Below are 13,169 nucleotides of genomic sequence, written 5' to 3'. Positions count from 1 at the left end.
TCCCCACCGAGTGCCCGCCCCATCCCAGATGCGAACCCTCCTCCAGCCAGGCCGGAGGCTCCTCTGCGGGGTACCTCCACCTACCTCTTACGGGGCTGCCCAGGACAATCCCAGCCTTGGGGAACAGGCAGCCACCTTGGAAAAACTGACTCACAGAGCAGGATAACCCAGATCAGGTTTTCTCTGTGCATGTTTCTGACTCACCCACCGCTTACCCCTCCTTGGGGCAGGACGACGCCATTATTACTTCAGGTAGAAATGTGATCCCACCTGCCCCCAGAAAGCAGCTCTGCCTTTTTTGATCCCCAAATACGTTCGGCAACATTTAAGCACAACGTTCACAAACAGAAAGCCAGCCCTCAAGAAGGAAGAACGCTCTCTATACTACGAACTGGAATGTTCAGGATTTTGGGGGGCAGAGGATGCTCACATTCTGCTCTGGGAAAGGACAAAGCGGGACCCCAAACACAGGGGCAGACGTGCCTGCGACACGGCGGGGGCAGCTCGGCAGCAGGGCGCGGGAAACCGCCCAGGGCTCTGGGTCCCTCACCTGCCGGAACCTCTTGAGGTGGACGATGAGCACGTCGGGCAGCGTCCACAGGCTCAGCGTGATGCTCCCTTGCTGTAGCTGCTTGCAGTGCGGGCAGCGCCAGGCGTCGTCCGGGGCGAGCTGAAAGAAGGAGCGCGGCCACGTCAGCGCCACGCGGGGCGAGGCCTCCGTGCAGGCGGCAGAGACAACCAGCATCTCTCCAGAAACAACGTGTGACGCAGTCCGTGGGAAACACCATCGAGCGTGGCCTCTGGCCAGAGCTGGCGCCCAGATGTCTGCTGCACAGATTCTCTCTCGAAAAGGAGCGAGGGAACAGGTGAACGCTGCAGGGGACGCTGATGGCACACAAGCACCCCGACCTCGGCACACTCCCCACCTCGTCGCCTGCCCATCGCTGCAGTCCCTCCCCCCGCCCCCCGCATGTCCTCACCCGCCAGAGGCAGACCGCGGGGGCTGCCCCAAACCCTGAGCCCGTCCCGCTTCCTCCTGCCCCACGTCCGTCCAAACTCCCTCTGTCTGCTGCTCCTTCCCGTCTGCTCCTCTCCGTCCCCACGGGCGCCGCCTGACGTCAGCGTCCACCCCGCTCTCTCACCCAGACGTCTTCCACCTCCCCGGGTTCCAAACAAGCTCCTCTCGCTCTCAACATCGTCCTACATGTCAACTTGGGACTGCGCACCCACGTACGCCGCCTCTGCGGGTGATGGTGAGGGGTGCCAGCCAGCGTGCCTGGGGAGAGAGTCTAAACCTACTCAGGAGGTCAGAGCTGCAACAGGTCTGGGGCCTTCCACATGACGAGGCCACGGGGGCCCAGGGGCCGGAAGGCGGTGCCCGCTGAGACGGAGCAGAGAGAAGCCAAGGACGGAACCACAGAGAGTGCCGGCTTTCAGGGGAAACGCAAGCCTGAGGACGCGGAGTCAGGCAAACGGGCAAATCAGACGCAGTCCGTCTGCGCCCACCAAAAAGAGTGGTGAGAACTGAGGGTGACCAGTCCCAGCCCTGCAGGGTCAAATGCAGGCTGAGCACACTGGGGGCCACTGAGAACCGCAGGGGACAGCGTCAGGTCTGGGATGGCGCAGGAAGAAGAGCTGGAACCGCCGTCGGTGCCGTGGGCCCGGCAGTGTGACAGGAAGCGGGCTGCGGGGACGGGCGCACGATGGAGACCCCATCAGCTCTGCCGGAAAGACGGGAGGAGCAGAGTGTGGCTGGGAAAAGGCGAATCGGACAGACTGGTCAGTCCACCTGGCCAGTCCACACCGTGTGGCGACGACCCCGCATCCCTGGCCATCCAGCCAGCCCAGAGCGCGTGCTGAAGGAGCAGACTGTCTGTCCTTTAACCTCCAATGCATTTCAAACGGGTACTTTCGTGAGACACACTATGAACGTGATGGCGACGTCTCGTAGCTATGATAGTTCCCAAAATACCCCCAAGTCTTGTCTCGTCGTAAATTGCCACACAGTGCTGCCGGCCTGCGGGCCACACCGAGCACTGCTGGTCCAGCCACCTCCGCCGAGCGGATGAAGGGGAGTCTCCCAGCAGGCAGCTGTTCTGTCCCCAGCCGATCCTGACAAAGCTCTTCCTCACTGGAAGACAAAGCCACTCTCCCTGCGACTTCCAATCTTCACGTTCTGCTTTTTAGACAACACTGAGTCCACGCCCTCATCCACGGGGGTGGGGTCCCTGAAGCGCCTGGGTCCTCCTGCCGCCCCCGCCCGACTGCATCAGAGGCTCTGCTCCCTACCACTCGCTCCGGCCGTGCCCCGGTCTGCCGGGCTCAGGACTGTCTGCCGGGCTCAGGACAGTGGACGTTCAAGGTCGTAAAAAGGGCAGCACTGGCGCCATCCGCGTTCTGGACGGTTTCTAACGCATCCTGAAGGCCGCAGTGGCTGGCGCCCACCTGACACTGCTGACCCACCGAGCCTGCAGACGGCCAAACCCCGTTACGGTCACACGGCCCACTGCTAAGCCTCGCCTCTCCTCTCCTATGTGTGTCCTGTTATTTCTGGAGCCCATGACCGAACGGCCCAGGAAGCACTCGCTCACTCACTCACTGCGGCACGCACCTGTCAGACGCTTCCTGTGTGCCACGCGGAGCCCAGGACGATCCTGTGATCAGGATAGTCCCCTAACTCCCCCTTTGCCCCCGTGTTCCAGCCACGGGCCTCATTTGTTTCCCAGCCACGCCCGTCCCTTCCCCTCAGGGCCCACATTCGCATAGTTTACTTGTTTAGCTGTTTACCGCATTAGGCTGTAAACAGCCTGAGGCAGAAACGTTAGTCTGGCTACCTGCCGCACCCTGGTACCTGGCACAGGGCCCAGCGCACACCACCAACATTTCCTGGACGAAATGTATTTCCCTATCAACAAGCATCCTGCTGGCTGAACCCATCCTCCCGGGTCCGTGAGATGTTCTGTAGAACGCCACTGCTATCACCTGGGACTGCTCGCCCTTGAGCTTTGTGCCATGCGCGAACATCGCCCAAATCAATTAAAAAAAAAAGCTAAACAGGATGAGCTGCTACACAGAGGCCACAACCAACCAGTTTCACAGCCAACTACTTTACATAAGCCCCAGACTGAAAAAATACGTCTTATGAAAACTATTATTAAAGAAACTGGTTATGAACAGCTTGCTGGGAGGTGGGGGGAGATTTGGTGAGATGAAAAACATTTTAAATATTTGAAGGACAAATATTTGTCCTCAACTGTTTGTAATAAACTCGAGAGAGGGGACACCTGTCAGCTGCAGTACCCTGGGGACATACTTCAGATGGACTTCAGTCTCCATCAGAGGAGAATCTCTTGAGTGGGCAAACGCCTCGCCAAGGTAGGCAAGCCGTGATGCGCAACCCCTACCTGAAAAAGGCAGAAGCCAGCCACTGAGAGGAGGGTCACGGCCCCTCCGACCTGGACTCGCATGGTTCCGTGTGTCCGCGCGAGCTCTCGCCGTCAAAATACGACCCCGAACGTCGAGTCACGGAGCACCCCACATGCGCTGGTCCAGGCTTCTCAAGGTGCACAGACCCGGAGAGGCCTAAAAGCCACACAGGCCTGAGCCCCATCCACAGAGGCCTGTCTGCCGCCCAGCCGAGCACTGAGGTATGCTGCTGGTGGGCCTGTCTCTAATGGGGGGGCGGGGCGCCCCACCGCTGAGCGCCCCAAGGGTGGCCGATGCTGCTAGAAACCTGAGTTTTTAACTTTATTTAATTATAATTCAATTTAAACAGGTCCTGGCGCCTACGTTCGTAGTGGCGAAAGGTCGAGAATCAGTGTTCTAGTTACCGAGGAAAATGATTTAAAATTTCTAAAAAAAAAACAAATTCAAAAAAAAAAACCAAATTTATCATTAACTATTAAAAAGGAGAAAAATTAACTACAGAGGTTCATTCCTAGAGCATTTCAATCCATCATCGACTTTTTCTAGAAATTTAAACACTCCTTCTGATAAAGTCCTAAACGAAGTAACGCTAGGAGACCCATCACGTCTGCAGAACCTACGCCAGCGCCAAACCCTCAGGCAGTTTCTGGGACACTTCTGTCTCTCCGCCGTCACCATGCCATGCGCCGGGAGTGCCGCCCGACCCTTACCCGCTCCTCTTTGGTGTAGAGTTGGAAACACTGCGATAAAGTGCACGTCTGAGGCTGATGATGACGCTCCCTCTGCAGACGGACACTTTCTGCATCTGGGATGTACTCGTCTTCGGTGTTTACAAACAAGCTGTGGGGGGGGGGAGCATTTTTTGGAGAATGTCTTGCAAAACTGACGCCAAATGCAACCCCAGCTTCCCAGCGTGGCTATGAAGTCATCACCAAAACGATGAGCGTGCAAGAAAGTAAGAGGTAACTCCATTCCCCATGTTCCAAGACGCTCGTGAGGAGTTCTCTACCTAGAAAGTTATCTTCGAGGAAAAACCTGGAGTTGGTTTTTCTGGAACTGGCCATGAACTGTGCTAATTCATACAGTCTTGTTCTCTGGAACCCAGGGCATGCTTTTGGTAAAACTTACCAGAGGTGATGAGCTTGGAATACAAGTCGAAGGAATTAGACCTATGACAGATATGCAGACACACGACGATGTCGCTGCTGTGTCATTAGCAATAAGCAACGAAATGCACAGCAGAGAAATGATAAACTGCTTAACTAAGGGACCGCAACACGTTTGGGCACTTAGCTAAAAACAAGAGCGATCTGGGTTTCAGCTAACTTAAAAGATCACAGGTGTGCTTTCAAAACGACGAAAACAATGACGACAAACACTAAGTGAAAGATACTCACAAATCTTTAGTCTCCTTGTCCCATTCTACCACTAATTTCACGTGAGCCGTGCCACCCGGTCCACAAGATTTTAATGCCCTGTAGGAAATGGAAGCGAGAGGGGAGGGGAGGGAAGTTACATGTTATTTTCTAAATAAATGGTTTTACTTAAATATGATCATCCTATCTGAAATCTGAAATCATGATGTGATTACAGAAAAAGTTTCCACTGAGACCATTATGATGACCTCATATTTGTTAACTACGTTACACCTGGACAGCCCGATGTAGAAATAAAGAAACTGGAAGAAATTTAGAACCGTGTTATTATTATAACGCTGTCCACAACCACTCCTGGATGTTCTTTATGAGCTTTCCAATTTTTTACCCAATTTCTCACCAACCCAAAGAGCGATCAAGCAACAGCCCCTCTGGGGACAAAGCCGCTGCTGTGACTCTTCCCATTCCCACGAGCCACGCCTGACCCTGGACTATGCCCACATCAACCCAAACGGTGCCCTTCTGCAAGGCACCGCTGGAGTGCCACCTGCCCCGCTCCCATGGAGCCCCGCCGAGTCCCTGGCTCAGAGCGTCTCCCGAGAAACAGCGTGAACAGTCGACATCACTCATCTGCTGTTTCTCATGGTTTGAAATGTTCTGTGTCGTTATCTATTCACTCCCATCTCTAAAACCAGTGGCCTGCTTTCAAACAGGACCATGCTGTAGACTTTTCTGAATCCTGAAATGCAGGCACCATGATATTTGTTGGAAAAAGTCATTATGATAAAAACAGTGAGGTGAGTTTTCACATTTATGTCACGTATGTAGAACGCACATTACTATTAACACGGTGGCGTGTGGGAGCGTGACAATTCTGTGGAAAGCACGGGGCGGCACAGTGTGGTGACTGGTTCGGCGTCGGGGGGAGGGGCGGTGTGAGAGAGGCCGAGAGGGTGGGCGCGGTGGGCAGAGGAAAGCACGCACGCGGGGGCGCACGCAGCCGCCCCGCTCGCCCGGGCCCTCCTCGGTGCCAGGCAGCGGGCTGCGGGGCAGGGATCTGGAGGACGGAAGGGGATGACGGGCGCCCCACCGTGGACGCCGACCCGGCGGACACGGGCGCACTGTCTCCGCAGCCTGGGGGATGGCAACGTCCTCTCTCAGGAGCGCACCAGGCTTTTCTGATTTTGAAAAAGATCGTAAGACATATCACAGCCAACCAGGAATCAAATGTCGAATAAGGAATTTCTAAGCGAGCCCGTCAGTGGAAATGACAGCCGTTCTGTGAGGCGGCGCAGGAAGGAGTTACCCGCGGGCACGGCCGACGTCTCAGTGTGTTCTCACCTTTCCACCGCTGGGTGGCGCAGCGGCTGCTCCTCCTGGGGCAGCAAGTACGTTATCCCCACCACGCTGACCACACGCAGGCTGAAGGGACACACCTGCGTGGAGTGGGAGAGGAGACTCAGGGCCTCTTCAAGGGCCTCGGCGTCGCCGCGGCCTTTCCAGACAGACGAGAGGCAGCACGAACCACTCCGCCCAGCCCTTCCCGGACCCGGGCGGCTGCTGTCCAGCACGCTTGAAACACCATTTACCCATATGCAGTTCACGCATCAAACACGTCGTGCAAGACAGGTCACGTGCCTACAGCTGCACGTTAACGTAAGTCTCCCGTGGGTGCCTTACCACCGTGACCCTGACTTTGAAAATGCAGAAACTGTTCCACAGTCCCTCCCAGCAGACAACGTGCTAAACGTTACTAGACGAACAGGAGAAAGGGGACCCTGCAGAGCCAGCTCCCGTCACAAAATGAGGGCTAATCCCCAGTCTTGACAGTCGGAGCCCCGCCGGCCCCACGGGACACTCGCACCCAGCCCCACATAGCCCGCCTGACGCAGAGCCCCCCAGCCCTGCCTGACGCAGAGCCCCGAGCTCCGAGTCCCCGCGGTGGCGGTTCTGTGGGTGGCACACGCATGCGCCGGGGGGAGCACTGACGAGCGCACACACCTGAATGCAAACCGTGGGCCTCAGGAAATACTTCATCTTCTCCAAGATCTCCTTCTGCAGGACATCCCAGGCCACCGTCCTCTCCAGGTGCAGCACGAAGGGCGGCCCGAACCTAGCACACACAGACCTGTCACCGCCTTAAATGGTGGCAATGCCTCCGATGCTGTGATTCCCACCCGTGACCTTCTTAAATGGAATCGCTACATAATTGGTTTTGGGACAGTTCTCAAAATAACACAAACAGGAAATTTAATAGTCACTCTCATGAGTGGGTGTAAAAACCAAGAGAGAAGCTGAGATTTCTAAATGAAATTTAACAGCTCGTCCACTGCTGGCTTCTAGGGGAGCGTGATGCTAGGACATCGGCAGCAAGAGGACGAGGCCAGCGGAGACGGTGGGAAAGAGGGTGGCAGCGGACGTGAGTGTGGCAAAGAGCGGGGGGTCAGCCAAACGTACAGGGGGTGAGGTGCCAGAGGCCGGAAGGCCCAGCGACAGAGCCTGGCGACACTGGGGGTCAGCCCCCGGCAAAGGGGAGAAGGCCGGGCAGCCCACTGCTGCTGGGGACTCAGAGGCGGGGCCAGGGTTCCCGTCCCGGTCTGCATACTGACATCACCGAGCAGTATGATGCCCACGCGCCGCCCCACGATGCGGTGGCCGTCACTCTGGCCAGCGGCTGGCGCGGAGACTTCTCAGGGCAAGGTGGGCGATTCCAGAACGCGGCAGAGCCGGAGGCCGCCGGCCCGGCCTCACTCACCTGAGCCCCAGCCACTCAGACCTACTCGCTGTGCCCTGTGTCCTGCTCACACACCGGGTCTCCGTTCGGGCCGCAGTGCCCTCCCACCCCCTCCCGGGCTGTGTGCTCACACCCAGAAGCCCCGGCCGACCCGCCCCTGACTGCCGTGGCACTAGCCACCTGCGCGGGCAGCACCGCCTGACTGCTGTCCTGCCCCCGCGGGCCGGGAGCTCTGGGCAGGGACTGCAAGTCACTGGCTTCCCGCCCACACAGCCAATGCCTAGAAAACAGCAGCTGCTTAGTGAGCGAGTGAGTGAGCAGGTAACAGTCAGACAAACCATGACACGGGCCGAAGCAGAGGCGTCCCCGGGAAACCTACCCCTAACCAAAGCAAACAGTTCATGCCCAGTGGCATTCAGCAGCGAGCCTATCTGCCTAGAGATGGCTATGGTGTGACATAAGTCACAAGCACGATGTGCAAACCAGCCGGCCCCATTTCATGTGACAGTGTCTTCGGTTTTAAGGGACTAGCGTCAGAAAGAGGATTCCGCAGGTCCTGCATTTTACATAAAAACGATACGCCCCCTTCCCTTCTGTCCCCTAAACATGCCGAGCTCCCCCGAGGCTCTGCGTCTGTACTCGATATCGCCTCTTCCTGGGACCCCGCTCCTCAGAGATTCACGCAGCTCACCCCTCTTTCTCAACTTGAGCTCAGCCAGCTGATGCCTCCTCCAGGAGGCCTCTCTGACCTCCCTCCCTGATGCGGTTTGTCAGCACGCCCAGCCCCCAGCCCTGGCCACCAAGCACACGCCACCATCCCAACCTGTTCTAACATCTTCAAAGTGGAAATGCCTGTCTGAAGTTAAAAGCGTGCCCTTGTTTAGTCACGCTGCCCTCACGAGGCCGGAAGCTCCACGGGAACAAAGACCCCGTCTGCCTGGGCGCTGGTGCATCCCCAGCGTCTAGGACAGTGCCCGACACACTGAAGCATTTGCTAATGAATCATAAATGCACACACTATGCATTTGTCATTTACCGTCCTTAACAAAGCAGCTTATTTCAAAGCAACATTCTAAAAGGCTCATGTAAATGCTACCCTGACAAAGATTAAAAACTCCACATCCTTCTTCCCTGAAACACATCCCCACCTTGTGCTTGCTCAGCTGCATTACTATGGTGATAAGGCCACTTTAAAAGACAACCTAAAACTCCCGCAAGTTCTTATGGAGGGAGACAGACCTGCGAGCTGTCCCCTCCCAGTTCCTCCCTGACGCAGCCCAACCTGGCGCGGTGCCCTCCACCAAGGCGGGAGTGCTGGGGGGTTGGGTTCACGGGGGAAGGGAGCGAGCTCGGTCTGCAACAGAAGACGGAGGGGCACAGACCATCCGAGGAGATCTGTGAAGAATTAAAAAGGACCCGGCAGCCATCAGCAGCTGTCAAGCAAGAAGCTGGATTCGCTCACCAAGCCTCCGCTGGCTTCCAGGTCTGTGGGTCTGGAGCCCCGGAGGAGCCGAGCCCTGATGACTACCTGGGCTTGAAAAGCCTTTCTGACTGTGTCCTGCCCCTGCCGACCCTCAGGTCAGGCCCACTTACCACTTACACCCCTTTCTAAAGGCCAGAATGGAAAACTAACCACGACGGGTAAGGACGTTTTTACTGTTGACAACATCTGAAAACATCGCGCTTATTGGAGAGTGGCGGGTGTTCACCTTTTCCCCTGCTGCCCCGAGCAGGCTCGGTTACACACTAACAGGACGATCCTGTCGCCCCCCGCCCTCGTTGGGGGCGAGTCCGTGCTCCCCGGCTTGGCTGCTGCTTGTGTCGAAGATAGTGCGGGGTGATCCAAGCCAAACTTTAAGTGGTTCAGGTTGTTGCTTAAGTGGATTCCTGAAATAAAATAAAAGACAACTTACTGTATCTCTTCAAAACTCTTGTCGTTCAATAAAGACATGTACCTGGTAGAGAAGTTAAGAAGTTGCTACTGTGGAATTTAAACTGCAACCAAAAAATAAAGGAACGGATGGCCTGCCCTGAGATGACTCGCCCAGGGGCACGCTCGCTTCCTCAGCATCGGCTACTCAGACCAGCCTGACCTATCTTAGACACTGCAGATTAAGACCCTTCGCTTCGGTGACTGTTAGATACAGCGTTAGACGGGCCGGTCTGTAGAGATGACCCAGCACGACGAAGCTAAAGGGCAGCCGTATATGCCACGCCCCGTCTTCATAAAACATAAAGACCAGTGCGTGTGAGACGACTGTCGATATCACAACGCAGCTGCTTCTCCCTGACTCAAGAGCCGGATTTCTAAGAAACTAAAGAAACTACACTCAACTAGACTCACAGCCATCCCAGAACTCCGATACGATCAGTGAGACTACACGATCAGTGAGACTACATCGACCTACATGAGAGTGAACAGATGTGTTTGGCAGGCACGGGACTGCCATTCAGAAAGGCCCCAAAGCAGCGCCATCTGTCAGCCGGGGCCCCCGGCAAGTCAGCAGCCGGCACCGGATCCTGCACTTAGCGGGAACTCAGGAGACGCTTGACGAAGTAACTTCTTTAATCCTCTGCAAGTACAGCCTAAGCAAGTAACACTCCAACTGGAGAGCAGGAAAGAGACGCCCTCCACCACGCACACACACACACAAAATAACGACGACGATGATGCCGCCAGAAGGAGAACAAAATAAAAAATGGTTTACGCAAAGGTATTTATAGCAGAATTCTGGCAATAACCTAGACAGTCGTCGGTATAAGATTTGCTAAAGCTATCACGGTACGTCAGCGTTACAGCAATTCAAAGTAACAAATGCACAGTCAATACCAAAACAAATGCCAACGGAATTAGTTCTAAAAAAAGAACATGAGGAAAACTGGATTCTTAGATACCACACCAAAAGCGTAAGCAGCAACAATAAGATAAATTAGATTTCATCAAAATGAATACTTTTGATACTTCTGTGTATCAAAAGACACTGTCAAGAAAGTGAAAGGATGGCCCATTGAAGGAAGCTAACATTTGCAAGTCTTATCTCGGGTAAATGTCTTGTACCCGGCATATAGAAAGAACTCTCACACTCAACAACAAAAAGACCAACAACCCAGTTTAAACAGAGGGAAAGACCTTGACTAGACATTTCTCTAAAGAAGATATACGAATGGCCGACAACCACCCAGATGATCAGCACCATATGTCATTAGGAAAATGCACATCGAAACCACGATGACACCACCTCACACCTGCGAGGATGGCCACAGTCAAAAGGAGGAACATGAATGTCGGCAAGGATGAGGAGAAACTGCCACCCTGCATGTCACCCGTGGAGTGGAGGGCGACACGGCGAGGCAGGAGCTGGGGACTCGGTTCTCAGCAGAGCCGACTGGAGGGACAGTTTAGAGCAGGCGGCACGTCGGTGGCACATTTCTTAAAAGTGTCAGGAAAATGTTCTATAGCAGATTTTAGAATTTAGAAATTAAACATCAAAGCTGGTACCAAAACACCGAAATATACATATATGTTTTAAAGGAAGAAATGAATGAATACATCGGCTGTGACACTGAATACCTTCCCAAGGGCTGTCAAAAGCCGACGAGGAGGCCACTTAAGGGAGGTCACGGTCAGCCACGAGCCAGAAAGGGGTCGCCCCAAACAGGGACAGGAAGTGTTAGGAATCAAGGAAATATCTTTGCCTAAAACAGGAAGAACTGCCTTCTTCCGGGGAAATATGTCACCATGAAATTTATGCCGCCATAAAAACCGTGTGTGCTGTGCACTTTATCACCACTTGAAAGTCGCAGCGTCACAGCGCGGATGACAGAGAGGGCAGCGGCCCACCACACCCAGGTGCTCGCGGACGCAGGCGCCATTCACCTCTCTGGCTGAGGATCCCTTCTGGCCTGAATCTCTCCGGAGTCTCAAAGGCAAAAATGCAGTCGCTCTCGTGGACCGTTTCCAAGTCGTCTGTGTCACAAAAGGAACGGTGGAATCCGTCATAGTACATTTCTGTTAACACGATCTACAAAGGGGAAAAACGAAATAGCTGGATGAGCGGGAAGTCAACACAAATTGCCCCCCGACCCCAGCAACGGCTTCCCCGGGCGCCGGGGCCTGCGCTGGACTGTGAGGGCCCTGGCACACGTTGCGGGCCCATGTCATCTGCCTTTACTAAGAGGCCCGGCAGCAGAGCAGTCTCTGTGGCTGCCGTCGCTGGAGCGCCATGGCACTGAACCCCGGGCTCCCTGAGTCTCGGTGCGGCAGAGACTGGGAGGTCCCACAGCTTCTCTCCTTCCCTGGGGGGTGGAGCTTCAGGCGGAGTGGCCCGCCTACAGTCACAGGCCGGGAGGACACGTCTGGCCCCGAGATGCTCTGGTATCATTAAATGTTCTTTGCAGGTTAAAAAATGTCAAATAACCATGAGTATCTGCATTAGGGAAAAGCTGAAATCAACTCAAACGTCCAACAATAGAAAGTCGTTAAACGTATTACGCTCTGCTGATATCACAAACCTACGACAGAGGACGAGCTACCCACGCCTGCACCAACACGGAGAGACCTCCTCAGTCAGAGCAAGGTAAAGCCCAAAGTGTGGAAACGGGTCCATTTTCGTAAAACAATAAATGTCGTGCATGCGCATGAAAAAACGGGGATGAGTACGCAGCAGAGGACTGCGGTTAGAAACTCCTAGTTCTCAGAAACTTAACAGGAGATACTTCCGGTTCTTAAGTTTTGTTTCTGAGACGGTTGAGTACTGCACAAAAAAAAAAAATCAACAAAAAATGGAGGAAACGAGGGAGCCGTTTAGAGACTGCGCTACACGCTCAGCAGCGCTGCCTAGCGAAGGGGCTCAGGCTCGGGCATGAGGAGGCTCCAGGCCCAGCCTGCCACCTAGCAGCCGACGACCCTGAACAAGTCACACGGTTCCCCTGGGTGCCTAAGCCCCCCTTCGCAGACACTAACACGCCCCGAGTCGACGAGGGGGAGGGCTGCGGGCGCAGTCCACAAACAGCTCAAGAGAAATCCCTGGCACAGCTCTGTGTGGCGACTCAAACGGCCGCACTGTTTTTCTGCAGGTGAACGTGCAACTATCATTCCCTTTCTCCAGCAAGCTGAGGTCGGAACAGACGTGTGACTATATGGCTCGTGCAAACCACAGGTAAAAAGGGCCAGACAGCACCGAAAGCTTTCAAGAGACAACCAGGTTTGCCTCGGACACACGCTGAGGCCACCCGCCTCCGTCCCTCTCTAGCCTCGTCTTGAAGGGAAAGAAAGAATCGATGAGCTCTGGAGAGCAAGGAAGAATATGGACACTGTCAGCGTGCAGCGCCCGGCCATGAACACGTGCGGTGCTTGCCTCTCAGGCAACGCCGTTGCGTACGACACCGTTTTACGGTGGTGACTTCCCCAATGAGGCGACTTCGCGACTCAAGCGATGACACAGTAGCTTCCAGCAGCGATCTAGGGAGACACTATTCAGTCACTGAATTGTCATCCTTCCTTAGTAAATCCTATGTAGGGAATGTTTTTCAAAATAAAATCATAATAGCGAATGAGTAAAAAAAGTGCATGCAAAAATATGTCATCGCAAAGAGCCAAAAGTATTTTGGGTCAATTTAAATATAACTATGTA

At 54.7% G+C, this 13,169-nt stretch overlaps 1 protein-coding gene across 3 annotated transcripts in view; it reads right to left on the bottom strand.

Annotated features, from left to right (window-relative positions):
• The window catches only part of USP31 (ubiquitin specific peptidase 31), a 47,678-nt gene that overhangs the window by 14,278 nt on the left and 20,231 nt on the right, over positions 1–13,169 (bottom strand). For all 3 annotated transcript variants that reach the window (XR_005648065.1, XM_039840229.1, XM_039840228.1), the window contains 7 exons: positions 11,414–11,558; positions 9,246–9,423; positions 6,804–6,915; positions 6,144–6,238; positions 4,824–4,901; positions 4,137–4,266; positions 551–670 (listed from right to left, as the gene is read on the bottom strand). Coding sequence is in view for 2 of the 3 variants with exons in the window: in XM_039840229.1 (XP_039696163.1) it covers positions 551–670; positions 4,137–4,266; positions 4,824–4,901; positions 6,144–6,238; positions 6,804–6,915; positions 9,246–9,423; positions 11,414–11,558 (858 nt within the window). In the remaining variant the exon portion in view is untranslated. The remainder of the gene's footprint in view (positions 1–550; positions 671–4,136; positions 4,267–4,823; positions 4,902–6,143; positions 6,239–6,803; positions 6,916–9,245; positions 9,424–11,413; positions 11,559–13,169) is intronic.

The sequence above is a fragment of the Pteropus medius genome, unplaced genomic scaffold (genome assembly GCF_902729225.1).
Source record: "Pteropus medius unplaced genomic scaffold, Ma_sr-lr_union100, whole genome shotgun sequence".
Classification (NCBI taxonomy): Eukaryota; Metazoa; Chordata; class Mammalia; order Chiroptera; family Pteropodidae; genus Pteropus; species Pteropus medius.
The sequence above is the reverse complement of the archived record's forward strand: the minus strand, read 5'-3'. Positions and strand labels throughout refer to the sequence as shown.